Source organism: Arachis duranensis, chromosome 2 (genome assembly GCF_000817695.3).
Source record: "Arachis duranensis cultivar V14167 chromosome 2, aradu.V14167.gnm2.J7QH, whole genome shotgun sequence".
In the NCBI taxonomy this organism is placed as follows: domain Eukaryota; kingdom Viridiplantae; phylum Streptophyta; class Magnoliopsida; order Fabales; family Fabaceae; genus Arachis; species Arachis duranensis.
In genome coordinates, this window is record NC_029773.3 from 86894487 (window position 1) to 86914525 (window position 20039).

At 27.6% G+C, this 20039-nt stretch overlaps 1 protein-coding gene across 2 annotated transcripts; it reads right to left on the reverse strand.

The window, feature by feature from the left end:
* Positions 1 to 13355: 13355 nt before the first annotated feature.
* On the reverse strand, positions 13356 to 17056 carry LOC107475547 (glutathione S-transferase zeta class). Of its 2 annotated transcripts, XM_016095206.3 has the most exons (9): positions 16882 to 17053; positions 16630 to 16686; positions 16443 to 16528; positions 15956 to 16027; positions 15291 to 15344; positions 15113 to 15185; positions 14920 to 14981; positions 14761 to 14820; positions 13356 to 13639 (listed from the first exon to the last, which is right to left on the reverse strand). In XM_016095206.3, exons 1-9 carry the CDS (start codon positions 16949 to 16951, stop codon positions 13526 to 13528), a joined length of 648 nt encoding a protein of 215 aa, XP_015950692.1. In that variant the 5' UTR covers positions 16952 to 17053; the 3' UTR covers positions 13356 to 13525. The 2 variants fall into 2 exon arrangements, with proteins under 2 accessions (XP_015950692.1, XP_015950693.1); XM_016095207.3 differs by lacking the exon at positions 16630 to 16686 and having other exon boundaries at positions 16882 to 17056.
* Between the last annotated feature and the right edge of the window lie 2983 nt (positions 17057 to 20039).

Sequence of the window (20039 nt, forward strand, 5' to 3'; positions counted from 1 at the left end):
CTTTTATAGTATTTTTAAATTGAGAAAATTCTACTCCCCTCTCCTGCAAGATACTAAAATGATACTCCCCTCCTTCTATTTTATAAATGTATATTCCCCTCCCTTCTAACTTTTAAAAAATCTCCTCTTTAATCCATATTAAATTTTGTGTTAACTAATATTAACTTTATCCATTTTTTTAAGAAAAAATAAATTATTTTTTGAAAAAATACCCATTAACAAAAATTTTATTTTTTATCATTAAATTTTGCTTACCAAAATATCCTTTAATAAATTATTTTTTTATTGATTAAATTATAATTTTACTAAAATACTTTTTAAAAAATTAATAATTAAATTATTTTTTTTAAGATATCTACCCTTCAACAATTTTTTAATTATTAAATTATGATTTTACCAAAATTTTTGTTAACAATTATTTTTACATTTTACTGTTAATTTTTTTATATCAATATTTATTATTTTAACGTTAAATAAAAAAATTTTACCACTGTTAATATGTATAACAATTAATATATATTGATATTGAAAAATAATCTTACTAAAATTTTTATTTAATGTTAAAATAATATATATAGATATCAAAAAATTAATAATAAAATATAAAAAAATTATTAACAAAAATTTTGGTAAAATTATAATTATCTGGTGGTACACAACAGCAAAAGCAGCTCCAATGAAATGTCCAACCCAAAAAATCCACTGCAATGAAAAAAAGAACATATGAAATTCAAAAAGAAATGAGTGAAAAAAAAAAACCGAAAACGAAGAAGACATATTTGATCATTCGATGCATGGTCTCTGTTGAAGATGATAGTAGCACCAAGACTCCTAGCTAGGTTTATCCCAGTTCCTGTTATAGGAATGGTTGCTAAGTGGACCAAAAAGACAGTAAACCCGATCGAAAGCAGCAAAGACTGGCGAGGAGTAGCGACGATCGGCGATCGAGCAAGGAGAAGAAACAGAAACAGCGAACAACGAGCGGCGCACAATGTCCACCCTCCCGAATTTGCTGGCGTCGATGTCGAAGAACAACAACAAGGAGCAGCGGCAGTAGAGTCCCTTCCCCTTCCCTTCCTTACCTTCCCTTTCCCCTCTTTTTCCATTAAAAATCCACCCCAGCGTGATTAACTCTTTCGCTGTTCCCAGCCTTTAACCCATTTTTCTTTTTCTATATATTTTTTAGTTAGGGATAATTTGGTAATAAAAAATAAAATTTTGGTAAAAAGGACGATTTTAAGGTTAAGTTAAATCTTTGAGATCATTTTATAGCAAAAAAAAAAATAGGGATGAAATAAATTTTCAACCCGTACCTTAGAAACCAAAATCATACTTAACATTTTTACCAAATTAAGCCTCCATATATCTTTCACTTAAAGATGTTAATTAATGATTTAATATTTTTTTAATAAATATTTTTCACTAATAATGTTAACTAAGCACAAAATTTATTATTTATTTTTTCTATCAACCCTTATTATTATTTATCTATTGTCAATTTTTAAGTTGTTCTTGATAAGTCCTACTCATAGAACTATCCATACTATTATCCTATATTATAATTTAGTTAACAAGAATGATGACATTAGCTTTTTCTTTAAGATTTATCATTGATTAATTTATTGAAAAAGATTTTAATAAATTAATTTTTTTAATTAATGAATACCGGATAAAATTAATTTATTGTGAAATTCTATTTTATCCTTAAAAATTTAGCACATTAAATTTAATACTTATACTTTGAAATGAATTTAGTTGATAAAATTAAAATATAAGTAATATTATTCTTGTACAAATTTTTATTAATATTATTACAGTGTGCTGTAACGAATAGGAAGAAGTCAGAACACGCTAAGGTTAACCATGCTACCTATGCAGAAAATAGTAATAACAATCATGCCTTAGAGTCACATATGTTGGAGGAGGAATTAGTTACAAGTCAATGACAGATGGCAAGTATAGGGATAAACCAAGGCTCAAGAAGAAGTGCAAGAGTGAGAACCACTAATAGGCGGTTAGCGTGATGTGGTAATTCTCACTCTTTTCTATTATTTTCTCTAGCCTTTCTATTCTCTCTCCTTCTCTTCCCTTCTTTCTGTCATATAAATTCTTCTCTAATCTCACCTTTCCAAAATTCTGCACAGGTCTTTAGACGAGGAGCGTGGGATTGTCTCTAATGCTTTTCTTCACAATTTTTCTTCTCTTCTTTATTATACTGACTCTGTTCTTGTTATACTGTTATATTGAGGCTTGAGTCCTCCACAGTGTATGTGTTATACCTGCTACTGTTATTCCATTCAATAAAATTCATATTACACCCTTCCAGATGTTTACTTGAGCAATTAAATTTAGTTTGTACTAATATTAAAATTGTCGTATTTATTATTCTAGTCATTTCAAATATATATATTTTTACCTTATTTTACATTCAATTAATTAAATTAAAAATATATTTAGTGACAATTCCAGTCAATATATCATTTTTTTTCAATAAATCAAATTAATAACACTTACCTTACTAGTAGAGTATTATTTTCTATTAAGCAAATATGTAAGCTCATTTTTTATAAAAGAATAGAAATCTTACAACAAAATCATCCGTCTAACTTGCCCAATGATGCAGTTTTAAATATATCTAAAACTAGTTTGAAGCTAAATTGAACAAAAAAGACATTTTCAAATCAATTAAACTGTTCAAAGGATATAAGGATTGCATGCCTATCATACAATTTCTTTGTGAATGTCCACAAAATTTTATTTTTTTAAATTTAGACCATTTGTATTTTTTTTATATTAAATATGGTTGGTTACAAACAATAGAATAGTCATATTGCAAAAAGTACACTGGAACAGGTGAAAAGCTTCCTGTATGTTATTCTATCTAGGATTTTAATCAAATTAAATAGGCAATGTATGTCTAGGCAGGATTGATGGGTTGGAAACAATTCTTATATTCACTTTTCTAAATAATCATTTTCTATAGTTTTTTTATGTTGATGACACTTAACTTAACAGATCTATGTAGAAAATATATATTTGGGATGAAGGTTATGGAAAAGACAGGCAAGGTATCAGAGGAAAAGGGTTCTGAGCAAAAACACAGAAAAGCAAAATTCCAAATAATTTAAATGTTGTAAAAAAAATTATTGGTTGGTGGTAAATTATTCTTAACTTAATTATTATACAAAGTTAGACCAAAAAATGAGAAAAAAGTATGATATGCTAAAAAGGTTAATTGAATGACATGGTGCTTACTATGTAGTATGTGATACTATAAACGATGATATCGGATTAGAATTTTATAGACGTTATCATAGTTATCATATTTTGGTTTAGGGTTTTTGGTTGAGGAAGATTGTGTTATTATTAGGTGGAAAATATGTTTTTCAAATTTTTTAATCGCAAAAATATATATTAAATATGTGAGTTTTTAATTATAATGTCATTTTTATAAATTATATATTAATACCATAAAATATCTAATATAAAAATTAATTGCTTAGGAGAAATGGAAGCAAAATAGAAAGGTCATGTCTTTCTTTGGAAAAATTGGCAACGACACTCATTAAGAATTTGACTATATTATTTAATTTTAAAAAAGAAAGAAAAAAACATAGAACAATAAAATTTATGAAATGTCTAGGATCCTTATAAGTCCCAATCTCTTGTAATATTATCTTGGCCTAGTCTACAAACCAAAAAATCAATAAGTTAAAAGTTTAGGAAAAGTTTAATAGCAACTTCTAATTAATACCAACTTTTAAATTTTTTAGTTATAATTTTTGGTCTATTAGAGTTGTAAGTACTCTACTAGGATTTGAATAATTTAAAAAGTTTTTCATTGAAATAAATTCTAATTGTACACAACAGTGAGATCAATTCTAATTTTCTATCACCACATTAATAGAAGATAGTGGATCAAAAACTGACAGTAAAAAAAAAACGAAAGAGACTGAAAAAAGAGAGAGTGATTCTCTTTGATAATAAAGACATTAAAGAGGATTTGGAAGTATGTGGGAGAAGTCTTGTAGAAAGGATTATAGCTGATAAAATCTTAACTATTGGCACTATTGAACCAGCTATGTACACTTTCTGAATGCAGCCAGAGGGGTTCTGAGCAACTAAACATGGAGATAATGTATTCCAATTTTTCTTTTTTCGAAAAAAAAAAAACAGGATATGATCAAAATAAAAAAGGAGGTCCCTTGATTACTAAAAAACTAGATTGTCAACATTAAGCGATGGAGTAAGAATATGGAGATTAATAATGCTGAGTTCTCTTATGTTTTGATTTGGGTTCAATTATGGGATTTGCCAAAATACTATAAAATTTGTGACTTAGGAGTTAGGACGAAAGATTAGAGAAGCGATTGGGGAAGTCTTGGAGGTTGGGCTGTTTGCCATAAGGGGAAGAGAATTTTAAATTGTTAAGGTTAAGATAAATTTAGGTGTCACCCAAAAACTAAAAAAAAATTGTTAAAGTGGCTGGAGCAAATAAAAAGTCGGGAAATGCAGCTAAAATATGAAAGAATAAGATTTTACTGCTCACTATGTGGATACTTAGGGCATGAATCAAGAAACTGTAATGAAGAGGTCGTGAATTCATCCAATGGGAAGGCTGTGGAGGAAGGTTGGTCGAATGGTTGAAAGCAGAACAGTTGAGAAAGAAGATAGAACCCACAAAGGAGAACTTAAATCTCAACAACAAATCCAACACTTTTTACAACAAAAACTATATGCGAAAGCCTACACCAGTTAATTTTCGTAAAAGTATGACAACATTATCAGTGAAAGAGAAGAATAATTGTGACCAAGCTGATGGAGTGGGAAGAATGGAGGATAGGGAGGTAATGGTGGGAGGAAAAAGCACAATTATGGTAGACCTTACCAATATCCAGAGTTAGGAAAGATGAAATGTAAGAAATCAAATCAGAAGTGAGAAATGGGCACTTGCAATTGTAAGCATTGATCAAAACTCAAAAGATAGGCAGAACACATGGATGTAACTAAGGTGATTTGTTCCTAAGGTTTGGACAAAACGTATAAATCAATAAGAAGCAGCAACAAAAAAATCGAAACTCAAGCATCTTGCAAGAGGGAGAGGAACACATATAATGAATATGGTGGGTATCAAGAGAGGGGCAGGTGAAATAAAAGGGATGGAGGAATGGCAATACAAAGGATTGGATGAAATGGAAGTTGCTGAAATGGGAAAGGTGCCAACCCACAAATGGCACTCCAAATGCCATGAAGATGATGATGTAACCGAGGGTTGAAAAAAATCTTGGCAGTTCACAATATACAAGGGATCTGAAGATCCCATTCCCCCGAAATGATATTCTTGCATGAGACAAAAAAAAATAGTGCTTTGTTCGTTCGAAAACAGTGTGAAAAGTTGGATCTTAGTGAGTTTTTTTATGTTGATCCCTAAGAAACAATGGATGAGTTGGCTTTGGCTTAGCAATCAAGTGTTCAGGTGAGAGTGATTGACATGGATGAGTTCTTTATTCATTTTACTTGGTATGACAACCTTAAAAACAAGACTTGGGATGTAATCGTAGTTCACTTGCACAATAATGATCAAATGCGTAACACTCAATATTTAAAGATGCTAAATATGGTAGAATCACTTGGAGAGTGGTATGTGGTAATAGGAGATTTCAATGCTATCTTGGCTTATCATGAAGAGGAAGGAGGGAGAGTTAAATCAGCAAATTTTATAGATTTGGAGAAAGTTGAAAAGACACAATAGAAGCAGCAATGAACATGCATGGACAATGAACGTAGTGTGTCATATATATAATAAGGCTGGATACCAGGGACAAAGCTAGACAATATTTAGTAGGGGGGCCAATATTTTTTTTTAATTTTTTATTTTAATTAAAAGAAACAAGTTAGACTTAGAATTAATTTTTTATAAGATAACTGAACATATCGTATATTAAAATAATTAAACACAAATATCTCAAAATTTTTAAATATTATAAATATAGGTTGTTACATATTTGTTTTTAGAATTTTTAAATACTATTCAATTTTTTTTTAGACGTTTTCTGCAAAATTATTAAAAAAATGTATTATACTTCATGTAAATAATTTAAATCACAACCATAACTTATGCAATGAAAAAATTAATAATAATATTATTAGAGCTGAAATGAATTAAAATTTATAACTTACACGGTTAATTGAAATAAGTTAAAATTTGTAATTTACATAGACAATTGAGTTGGACGTTTTTTCCTTGATTCAAAGTCATCTATTATTAAGAATTTACATAGATAATAAAATAAATTTTATGCAACTTGACTAAATTCAATTTATTTTATTTTTTGTAAATCAATAATATCAATGTCACAAATAATTAATAATGAAAAAAATTAAAAATAATACAAGGATAGCATTATAATTACATGATCATCATCTTCAATTTTTTTTAAAACCTAAATTATTATTGTAAGATTATAAACTAGATAAATAAATAAATATATAAATTATTAAAAAAATAACTTATAAAAATAACTTATAAAAAAAAAATAAGAAATGATAATAGAAGATTAAAGATTATTTATTATTTTTTAAGTTGTAATAATAATGAAAATATGAAATGATATTTTATTTTTTAATTGAAAAAAGAGGGAAGAATAAAAGAAGTAATTTATTGACTTGTTGTTACTTTCAAATTCTTTATTTTTAATATAAATTAAGATTTTTTTTTAACTAAACATATAGTCCATAACCTTAAATAACACACAACTTTTCAATTATTTTTTGCTGCATTGAATAAGAATTAGTGACAACCATACATTTTTTAAAAGAAGATGAGACCAGACATTATTTTGAAAAGAGGGGGGTATTTTTTATTTTTTATTATATTTGTAAACAAATTTTTTTCTTTTGGGGGGCACTGCCTCTCCTGTTCTATACGTAATTTCGTTTCGGCTGGATACATAAATGCATTATGATATTTAAGTGTGTTTAATTATATCTGACAAAAATATTTTTTTTAAGATACAATTAATTAAATGCAGAAATTAAAAAGTATATATATTATCGTATCTAAAATATGTCTAATATATAGACACCGTAATTTAACGAGGTGTATGTCCGTACTTCTTAGCAAACTATATACTTCTGTATGACTGTATTAATCTAACGATCCATTTTGCCCTTAATAAGCATCAATTTCATGCACTTACCCACAATTCAGTTTAAAACTTAGTTTTACCATTTCTATTCTAAAGCTTATGTTAATCATATACATATAGGCAATCTCAGATTTAAATAACACCTCATGCAACGTAATTATTTGTGAACAGAATTATTTATCAGGATTTCAACGTAATAATATTTCATTTCCTATTATTTTATATAATATCACGGTAAAAAAGTGTCACACACACGTATAGAAATTAAACTTCAAGTATTAGCGAAAATCACTAATTTCTTGTATAATTAGATAAAAAGTAAAGTACTAAATTGATTTCTTAAGTTTGAATGTAATCTTATTTTCGTCTTTAAAATTTAAAGTAATTTATTTAAATTTAAAAAATTTCATCTAATGTAGCATAGATAAAAACAAAAATTTCCATGCAAATTCAGTAAGCAAAAATATTAAGATTAATTGTGTCGCCCAAATCATTGAATAATCATAAAAGTAACATATAAAGCTAAATCTATCTAAAATCAGAGAAGTGATCAATCAAACTAATTTAAAACTTATCGGAGGTGAATCAATCAAATAATTTGTATTCAATGTTAAATATAAAGTATAACAATTGTGCTTTTAGTTTTGATAAATTTGAATTATTTTAAAAAATATCTCTTTAGTTATTTTTAATTATCAGTAGCTTTTAAAAATTAGGAGCACAAATATCAAATACAAATTGAAAGTGAAAATGTTTTATCAAACTAGATCACACAGAAAAAGTGTGTGTGAAATGTGATTGCGACAAGTAATTATTGTATTTGTTGATTTTCTTTTTATGAAAATAAGTACTTTAAAATAACAACAAAAAATATTATCTTTGACCATTCTTTTTCTTGCTTCCAACTCATTCAAAAATTGATTTCATTAGCAACAATTTAAAAACTAAACACTGATTATATTCTTGCCAATTACGCATATAGTATTTTAATTGCCACTGATTTATAAAATCTACTATCAAATCAAACTTGCCAATTGTCCAAGGATCTGATGTCCATAATATACAAATTAACATTAATGAAATGGAAAAGTGAGATATTGCAATATTAAATGTATTGGTGAAATACATTTCATAAGTTTTAATTTATGACATTTTCAAAGAAAAACTGTTAAAGTTTATCTTTGAAAATAATTTTACATATTTATAGGTTTCTGGATACACTTAGAAAAATTGCAGGGCTGGGTTATTAAGAGGAGTTCTTTTTTTTTTTTTGGGTTCGGATTTGAGTTTATAATATTAGTGCCATTATATTTTTAGGCTATTCTTACGGCATAATTTGGGTTGATCTAACCAATCTGAAGTAATTATATCGTGGGATATCAAGGTGCCTAATGTGTTTATGTATGTGTTTAATTGTTTATACTTTATATATTTCAATAGTTCTTTTATTGACATTGCATAGAATAAGTAAATTTAAAATAATCAAAGTAAATAACAAATTCATTACACTTTCGCATATTAAGTTTATATATGTAAAGCCCAAAATTAAGGTCTCAGTTATTATTATTATTTTGGAGCTCTCAAAATACATTTATTTTGACCTATTATTAATTATATTATGGAAACAAGGCATATATATTATAGACACACGCATGCTATTATTCTATAATTATGGTAATTGTTAGGGGTGTTCAAATTCAAACTGATCCAAAATAAACTGATAATCTAATTTAGTCACAAAAAAAAAACTGATCATTTAATTCAATCTAAACCGATCGTTCAATTCAATTCAAACCGAAAATCGATTAAAACCGCATTAATTCGGATTTGATTGGATTCTATTTTTTATAAACCACTGGATCGGATCGGATCGGATTTCGGATCTACTTTTCATAACCGATCTAATCCAATCCAAACCACACAATGTGTTATAATATTATTATTTTATTATTATATTTACAATTATATTTTTTATAACATGTTTAATTTTTTAGATATTATTAAGACTTGTTATATTATTGTTGATTATTTAAAATTTAATGTTGAGACTTGTTATATGTATTTAATTTTTTTAATTTATAAACCGCAAATCTAATCCAATCCAAACCGCTTGAAATTGGATCGTATTGGATCGAAATTTTTTTTAAAGCATCCAATTCAAACCGCACCACAAGTAAAATTAGTGTTCAGATCGGATGAGTTTTTTACTCAAAACCGATCCAAACCGCACCGCGAACACCCCTAATAATTATAGTAGCTATATAAATTTAACAACTTAAAAAATATTATTAAAATCAAAGTATTGTTTTGTTTATTAGTTAATGACGCTTTTCAATTAAAAAAATAAAAATATTATCAAAATAAAAAAAATATAACTTTAATTGTAATGATACTTAAAATATATTAAGATTTAGTTAACATGTATTTTAAGGACACATGATAAATTTATTATTAGTAAAAAATTTTAAATATTTTTATTTAATAAATATAAAATAAATATATTAAAAATTTAAATTTTTTATATTATCAATAAAAAATTTTTTGTTTTGTAATTTTAACACATGCCCTAAGAATAGGATATATAATAGATAAACCCAACATATTATTATGCTTACATATTAGGTTTAATTATTCTGTTGATTTCTATAGTTTCACCAAATTTTTAATTAGGTTCTTATACTTTTTTTTTTTTAATTAAGTCCTTACACTACTTTAATTTTATAATTAAGTCTTTTCTAGTATAAAAAATATTAGAATCAATTAAATATTTTTTTGTAAATTAAAAGTGTTTATAATTAAAAACTTAATTAAATCTTTGATCGCATATATTTTGGTAAAAATATTATATTAATTTTAATATTTTTAACATATAAAAGGACGTAATTACAAAATTAAAAAACTTAATTAAAAAATATAAAATTTAATTAAAAATTTAATAAAATTATAAAAATCAACAGAATAATTAAACTTACATATTATTATGCTTATATAGCTATTATAATCATCATAATCATAAGCACTTGCCATAAACTGTAATATGCTTATATAGCTATTATAATCATCATAATCATAAGCACTTGCCATAAACTTCAGTTAACGATCAGACAACAACAACCTAATGGAGTAGGAGTAGTAACACAATGTCCTATAACATAGTACATGTCTTGACAGTACTTATAGCAAGCATCATCTTTTAGGTGCTGAGGATCTGGACAAAATAATTTAGTTGCTTCATCAAAGCACTGCATACTCTGCTTCTCATACATTGTTCTTGCTGCCATTGTGCAAATTGCTGCTTCTGCAATATTCAATACACATTGTGGTCATTAGAATTTGTATGTGCAAAAAATATATAACTTCTTTGAAAATAAATATATTCGTGAAAAAATTATAATATAAAGACAAAATTGGTTTTTACTTCTATAGGACATTTTTTTTTCCTCTTTCTTCAGAAAAATATAATAAATAAATTCCCTTAACATCTATCCAAAATTTTAATTTTGTTCTTAAATTTTAAAAATTTTAATTTGTTTTCTACGATGTTTTTTTACCACGACAAACTAGGGACTAATATGTTGCAAATTATAACTCCGTTTAAAGTTTTATCGTTAACCAATGAGTAGTTACATGCACAAAATAAAATTTAAACATATGACACTTGTTTAAGTACGAAAGTATGCGGATTGAATTCGATTGGATATGACCAAAATCTCTATCCAATACACCATAAAATCATCAGATCGGATTTAATATGTGTTTCAAATCGAATTTAATATATTTTTTGAGAAATACATATTTAACGTTAGTTTTTTTTGCAAGATTATCTAACATTAAATATGTATTTTTCAAAAAATACATTAGAGATTGAATTTTGATACAATTTTTTTCAAGTATGATTAAAAAAATGAGATATTATTATTTTTAAAATTTAGTGATTTTTCATTAAGTATATATTTTTTTGTAATTTTTTTGTTAACAACTAATAATATTTTTAAAAAATTACAAAAAAATATATACTTATGAAAAAATTACCAAATTTTAAGAATAATAATATCTCATTTTTTTAATTATATTTGTAAAAAATTACATCAAAATTCAATCTCTAAGTCAAATTTTAAAAATATATATTTATTTTTGGACATTTTTGTCAATAATAAAATTTGGATGTATTTTTATCAGTATTTAAATAATTCGAAAATATTTTCGGTGGTTAACTGTATATATATATTGGCTCGGCCTTCTTAGAGAGCCTTCTTGCAAGAAAATCCAATAATAATTTATCAATTCACATATTTGTTGTATTCGTTCTGTTTCAAAATAACCGTGGTTTTATTTTTTTAATACATTAAAAAATTTAATAAATTTAGACCTATTTGTATTAAACACACTATTTTCTAATATATAAAAAAAGTCAAAGAAATCATTATTTTAAAATGGATGGGGAAATATTTTTGCTTACCTGAAGCCAAAAGCAGAGCAACAAGAAGATTGCATAAGAAGATTTTTGTATAACCGTTGATAGCCATTGTAGAAAAGTTTGTTTTGTTTTCTTGAAAGATTAATAATCAACCTCATTGTTGAGATTATTTATAGTATCATGGAAAACTAATTAAGGGTGTGATTTATTAATGATTTTTTCCTTAAAAATTTGTGAATAACATTATCTTTTGGGTCCCCAACATATCCTTGTTTTAACTTCTAAGTAATATTTATTTTTGGCCATTGGGTCAACAAAAAATATCCATATATGTTTAATGCCGAAAGGAACTTTTCTTTTGGGTAGAAATAATAATTAATTAGAAGGCATAAGAAAGTTAAAATTATAATATAAAAATGAATTTGAACTTGTTCAAAGATATGGACTGTTTATTGATTGATATTGGTTAGAAATAAATACTAATTTGATATTTGGAAGATTTTAACCTTGACAAAATAGTACATAATTTTTGTTATTTACCTTTTTTAGTTAACTATAAGATTTGTATCTATCTACAAAGAGATTTTTCTTTAATGTTTAAAGATAATGTTATTACAATTCTCTAAGAAAAAAAATCATGAACAATCACACGTTTACTTAGTTTATCATGAAAGACGAATTAGATCAAACATATATAAATTTTATAAAATGAAAAAAAAAACCTTCAAAAATCAAATTTCAAGTTAAAAAAAGCTCAAGTTGTATAATACTTTTTTAAGAAATTAAAAAACACAACCATAATTAGTTTTCGTAACACCATAAATAATCTCATCAATGTTATATTTAATATATTGTTCTAAAGGTCTCTGAATTTTTTTCCTTAAAAATTATTATTTGGATATAAAAAAAACTACAAATCCTATGTATTTTAATGGAATATTTTGATTGATTCAAAATACTTTCATAAAATAAAAATTTTCAAATTTTTTTCCTTATCTCTTTTTTTAAATTTGACTAATAACAGAAAGGAAAAAAAATCAGGATCAAATTTGCCACATATGTATACCTTTTTATTTTCTCTTATTGCAGATAGGAATAAAATATTTAAACTTACATGAATCTAAATTTTGACAATGTAATTACATAGCATTTTAAATTCCTGAATTTTTCTATCCAAACATACTTAAGGTTGTTTCAAAAGAGGTGAAGATATAATCTTTCTGGTCACCATTAAGCAAATTATTGCTTCTTTGCAATAATTATATTGATACACAATATCAGTAGATTAATTTGCATGATGCATCTTACTATGCTCTTACATGTGAATTTTTTTTTCAAAAATGCTCCATAAATGTTAAAATTTAACCATCATATATATATTTATGTATATTTATACATCTTATTTTGTATAATTTTTTAATAAATAATTAATTATCGAAGTAATCATAGTAGAATAATCTCCAAACTTCTTAGGTTATTAGTATTTTGTTTGTAATTTTTTATCTGTTAGTCTATTACGAATGCGATTTTGAATGTTTCTCACTCTCATTTTGAGTTTAAATGAATGATTATAACTATAAAAAAATATTATAATCAAATTTTTTTATAAATAATAAACACGTGCATATTCTTATAATTAGTTTATTGGTGATTACTTTTTAATATACATATAATATTTCTTTAGTATACCAAATATTTTTTAGTAAACTATGAAAAGTTCTGTTATTACCTGAAGCCAAAAATAGCAGAACTATAGAGGGTAAAAAAACTTTGGAAAGATATAAATATAAATAGCTTTATTTTTTCCACCCCTAGTTTTGTGTAGAAGGAGGACATGTTACAAAACATTCAAAATTATTGATCCATTAACAAATTCAAAATATTACAAGTTTACAGCAACAATATTCCCTACATAATGAAGATATAGAAGATCTCTACATAATAACTATTGACTAGCTAGTCAAAGGTTATTATTGGTAATGCAAGCATCAGGTTGACTTTGTGGTGATGAGGCATGGAACTCTGCTAAACCTTTGTATGTTTCAGACAACCTCCTCAGAGTAGGGTATTTGGACTGTAAAAAACAACAATTTTAAAATGTTCATTTTAATATAATGTTTAACGATCTATCGTAAAATTTCTTTCAATGTTAGAGAAAAAATCTATCGTAAAATATTTTCCAATATTACCAAAGTTTATCGTAAGATTATTTCTGTAAGTGTTATGAAAAAAAGGCCTATGTAACGCTCTTGCTAAATATTATTGAAACTTTTAGAAGAATGAAATTAAAACTTTGGCGACAGAAGGTATATCTAGGGCTGGAAGGGAACCAAATTGACTGAGTTAGACCAAATTCAAATTCGACTCACGAAAATTATGCTTGACTCATGACTCCACTCATTAACAATCAAGCCTATTTCGTAAGCTTAACCTTAGCTCAATAAAAGCTTATGAACTAGCTCCAGCTCACGTGCCGACTCAAATAATAGAAACATAATCTATAATTCTATATCAATAAATTATAACTTATATATATTAAAAAAAATAAACTACCTATCAATTATAAATTTTTTATTTATGTCCTACATTAAAATTATATTTAAAAAATGTCTATAACCAAGCTCAAGCTCGACTCATTTAATTTATGAGCTCAATTCTAAACTCAAGTTCGGCTTACCAGCTTACGAGTTCACTTATCGAGCTATTAACGAGTCGAGCCCGAACTGGCTCATGAGCTGGCTTGACTCACTTCCAATCAAGTATATCCAACACTTTTATATGATTTGACAACACTTCTGAAATATTAGGAAAAGCCAAGTATGTAGTTGTGCCGGTCAGAAATCACTTATACTGTTATACACCTAGCTTTTCTATGTTAACCACAAATATGAGAATTGTATCAATAAACCATGAGATGTATATATACTTTTTGAATAAATGAACAAAATTACACATGAAAGAGTTTGAGTGGACAAAATTACGCACCAAAGTTCGTAAATATGAAATCACACCCAAAATACTGATTTCAAAGGACAAAAATACATTCCTAAGTCTTACAAAATCACTAACAGCATGACAATGTTGTCCATTGAAAACAATTTTCCGGGTGTACTTTGATGTTTACAATCTTGTGTGTACTTTAGTCCATCCCAAATTCTATCACGTGTACTTTTGTCTATTTACTCTATACTTTACCATATCAATATCAAACCTATTAACTGCTTGCATAATCTGTGGAGCCAAGAATACATCAGCCTGCACATTACAAGTTTTTTTTCACAAAAAAAAACACTTTGTTAGATATGCATCTTTTAGTATGATATCTTTAATCTTTAAGAGCAACAAGAAGTGCACCATGTAGATATGTTCCCCTGTTGCATATTTTCCAGCAACATCCTTCAATAACTTCTCAAGAGCTGCACATATAAGAAAAGATTTTGAAATTGTCAAGAGCTGCACATATAAGAAAAGATTTTGAAACAATTTCAAAATGCAAAGGACATGCCATATATACATATCTTAGTGTGGTAAAATTGTGCTTAATTACCCAAGAAACCTTTGTCAATCTTATATTGTGCCCACTGTTTTGTTTCAGCACCAAACATTTTCTCCATATCTTTCTATTAGGAAAAAGGAAATCAGATAAATGAAAAATGTCAAAAATTGCAAAAACATTTTGTGTGGATAGAGGCAATCCTAGCATTTCAAATGAAAAGAAGATATACCAAAGCACTAATCATATGATAAGGTTGAATGCTGGAGTTAATCATACTTGCTATCTGTGAAACAATACAGTATAATCATTAGATGATACGAGGCCTCGATGATATGACCATATAATAATGTAATAAATGCAGGTATATGTACGATTATATCTCTATCACATCCACTCATGCAAGATCTTCTTTTGGAAAATGCTAAATCTTTTTTTTTTTCCTTTTGGGGTTAAAGATTGATTGAATTCTAAATCTTTTTGGTCATAGAAACTCTTATACCATATCGTGAAACTACTTGTTCTAAAAGTTTAAGCCGATAGTAGGAGGCACACACATGGTTATATATCTAACATCATGTAAAATTCAACTATTATCCATTAAAGATTGGATTACAGAATCAAGAACTAGTTGAAAATGCTTACAATGCATGGTTTTCTTGTTCCTTTATATATATATTGCATTCTGTAGAAGCTATATATCAGAATATTTGTAAGAAGGTTTTATTTATAATATTCTCTCTCCTATAATAATTCTCAAGATGATTTGATTTGTTCCTATTGAATTCTTTTAGAAGATGCTAAACCAGTAGGATTAAATGAAGTAATGAACATGGATTCAAGAAGCATTCATGTTAGTTGTCACTAATCGAAAATTTCAATCATACCAAAATTTACCTGAAGATTGAGAGCACGGATCTGAGGATCAACTGGCAAAAGTGGCTTTTGAGTATACTTTTCCTCCAAATACTAATCAAAAAGGACGAAGCGGAAGACATTATTTTATTGTTTTGGTATAAATTTGAACGAAGAACACCAAACCATAATCAATGACATGCATCAAAACGAAATTCAAGTATCAGAAAATTTTAATAATTTTCCCACTTAAGGGCCATCATTAAGCTTGATACAATAATGAATTTAATTGTGATGGCCAATAGATGTAAAAAAAAAACAAATGTGATTGAACGACTGTATAAGTATCATACTAACAGCGCATCAAAATTAAACTCGACAATGATATGACTGAGAAATCAACAGATTTCATTGTTTTCCTTCTCAAGATTTTAAAAGCAAAAAAACACTGAGAAACTCGAAACAGAAAATGAAAACAAAAACCACGCAACCAAGCTTTTTTCTAACAAATTGCTAGCATTAAACATACCAGAAAGATTGCATAAGAGTCTGAAACCACCACATGATCATCAGCTAATACCGGAACACAATGGAGAGGGTTCAATTTCTCAAACTCTGAAATTCAAGCATAGATTATTGATTCTAATTCAATACATTCAACAGTAAAAGTCAATTTTTTTTCCTTTGATCCACATGTACTCTAACTATGCATTCACCTGGACTAAACTGTTCCCCTTTTACAAGATCCACTGCTTTATACTCATAAGGAATCCCTATTCATTTCAGATCAATAGAAAAACCAAAAATCAAATAAAGTCTACATTACTTGTCCCAAGTTAAATAAATAAATTCAAAGATTAGCATAGAGCTGCAATTTCTGAACCCTCTAGAAATAAAGAACACATTTTTAAGACAAAACTTGGGAATCGTTGTGTCTGAATTTGCAAATCAAAATCCCAAAGCTTTACCTTTGAGGCACAAAGCAAAGCGGATACGCCATGAGCATGAGCTTAACCAATAAGAGTACAACACAATCATGGTAGTAGTAGTAATGGAGAAACTGATTCCTTGTTAGCTACACTCCAATGGTAGATGCTAGATTAAGTAATTTACACTTGAATCTACTTTGCGGTGTTCTTTTTTGTTCTATATGGTCAAACATATCTACTTTGACAAGTGTCACTGTGGCAAGCAGTTTGACCTTTGACTTATGACACGTGTGAAAATTTCTTATACGTATGGATATGGTTGTGGACTAATCTCTCCTGTATGAATAATAGATAAGTATTTTTTGTTAGGATATTATCCATATCTATGTCTACTCAGTATTAGCATGATTTATTGAAATATTATTGGAAAGCACAAATATTAAAGAATAAGCGGTGCATGTTTTCTCAATATTTAAGAAGTGAAACTTTACATTTATATAAATAGGAGAATAAAGCTGAGACTTTTGAGCATAACAATAATAAAACTAAAATATTCCCTCTCTTTCTATTACTATAAAGTACTTATTTACTTTTCTCTTTGTATACTATTAATATAATATTAATATATTATCTTTATAGAAGTATAATAGTATTGGTAAATATTGATAATAGTATTTTTTATTTATACTTTATTTTATTATCTCTTCCTTATTTATTTATTTAGTTATTTTACAACATGTTATCAGCACGAGACTCTGATCAAATTTTTAGGAAGACTCAAGTAACAAATTTTCATTATATCGAAACTCTCTCATCTTGAATTCAATGCTCTTGAGTTGGACTGAGCTACCAACTAGAAAGCAGGAGCGCAAAAAGTGGATGGTATCTTTCTGTGCTATTATCTGGAATATCTGGCTTGAAAGGAATAGGAGGATCTTTCAGAATAATGGGAAAGGGGTTGATGAAATAATTTACCTGATTTTCAAAAATTTTAAGGAGTGGTTATATGTGGATCCCTTCTGTTGTTGATGGCAATGCCAAAGATGACAGTGGGTATCATATAGTTGTGTTGCATGATTTCTGCCTAATCTAGTGGTTTTTCTTTTGTTTTTACTTTTGTTGTTCTCTTTGCTCCACTTGTTGTGTTGAACTCTTTCATTAAAAAAAAATGATCCATCTTGATTCAATGGATCTTGAAGATACCATTAAGACTGAAAATAATGCATGCATCCCAGAAGGATAAAACCAAAGTCATGATTTTTCTTCGTCGTCATCTTGACGAAGGATTGAAAAACGAATATCTCACATTAAAAGATCTTGCAGATCTTTTGGAAAGATCTTGAAGAAAGGTATAATCATAAAAAAATGGTGATACTTCCTCAAACCCGATATGAGTGGATGCACTTGCGTCTGCAGGATTTTAAATCCATAAATGAATATAATTCTGCAATGTTTCGAATCACCTCACGAATGAAATTATGTGGGAAAAAGATAACTGATCATGATATGTTGGAAAAAACTTTCTCAACCTTCCATGCCTCTAATGTGCTCCTGCAGCAGCAATATCGAGAAAAAGGGTTTAAAAAATATTCTGAGTTAATTTCTTGCCTTCTTGTTGCTGAACGCAACAATGAGTTGCTTTTAAAAAATCACGAAGCGCGCTCAGCTGGTGCCACCCCATTTCCTGAAGTAAATGTGGCAAATTACCCCAGAAGAGGTAAATGGCAAGGTTTTAATAACAAAAAAAAATTATGAAAGGGAAATGAATTATATTCAAAAGAGAGGATTTCACCAGAAGTGGGATAAAGAAAGAAATATCGGGCAGAATAAATCAATATAAGATAAGTGTTTCCGTTGTGGTGGAAAGGGCCATTGGTCACGTACCTGTCGTACCCCAAGGCACCTAGTCGATCTTTACCAAGCATCTTTAAAAAAAGACGACAAGGGAAAAGAGTCGAATTTCGTTTCAAATGATGCTGAAAATTCCACCACTCATTATGATGTATCTGATTTCTTTGAGGATCCTTAAGGAAATTTTGGTCATTTGATCAATGATGGAATAGTTTAATATGTGAGATTGTTAAGTATCTATGTAAATAAATAATATAAAGAACTTATTATTAAGTTTTATTTTCTATGTATTTAAGTTTCAAATGTGATGTATATAAATAATGAAATATTAATGTTTATGAGTTTTGAAATCATTAAATGTGTCATGTTTTAAAATAAAATTTTAGTATATGACATTATTTTTATGTGCAGTATTTCTTAAAAAAAATAATTTCGATCAAGTATTCAATTTAACTGTGGATACTACTCATTTTATTATTATTTGTCTTTGAAGAGAATGACAAGGATATGTAATGAAGATGTATGCCTTGCAGATAGTGCAAGTTCGCACACTATTCTCAAAAGTGATATATATTTTACCCATCTTGTGCCAAAAGAAGAATGTGTTAATACTATTATTGGCTCAGGCAATGTGATTGAAGGCTCCGAAAGAGTTATAATTTTGTTTCCCGGAGGAACAAAATTCATAATAAATAATGCACTGTTATCTACCAAGTCTCGAAGAAACTTGTTGAGCTTTAAAGATATTCACCAAAATGGATATCATATTGAGACTATGAATGAGGGAAGTCATGAGTACTTATGTATCACAACTCATGATTCAAATAAAAAGGTTATATTAGAAAAGTTGCCCTCACTTTCATCTGTGTTATATTATACCAAGATTAGTGCAATTGAATCACGTGCCACTGTAAACCAGAAGTTTACTAGCCCAAATGAATTCATAACTTGGCACGACCGATTGGGTCATCCGGGAACAACCATGATAAGGAGAATTATTGAAAACTCCCATGGACATTCACTAAAGAACCAGAAGATTCTTAAAACTAGTGAATTTTGTTGTGCTGCATGTTCTCAGGAAAAGTTAATATTAAGGCCATCACCAGTAAAGATTGGATTTGAGTCCCCTAAATTCCTAGAAAGGATTCAAGGTGATATATGTGGACCTATTCATCCACCATGTGGATCTTTTAGATATTTTATGGTCATAATAGACGCATCTTCAAGATGGTCACATGTGTGCTTATTATCTTCTCGCAACCTGGCGTTTGCGAGATTACTGGCTCAAATTATTCGATTAAAAGCACAATTCCCAGAAAATCCAATCAAAGCAATTCGTCTTGATA

Excerpts from the sequence above, each read along its gene's own strand:
- LOC107475547 (XM_016095206.3), bottom strand. The coding sequence starts at position 16,951 with ATGATTGTGTTGTACTCTTATTGGTTAAGCTCATGCTCATGGCGTATC. Across the intron at positions 16,028-16,442 it reads ACTCTTATGCAATCTTTCTG|TATTTGGAGGAAAAGTATAC; the intron begins GTATGTTTAATG and ends CTTTTTGATTAG. Across the intron at positions 14,982-15,112 it reads GATTGACAAAGGTTTCTTGG|CTCTTGAGAAGTTATTGAAG; the intron begins GTAATTAAGCAC and ends TTATATGTGCAG.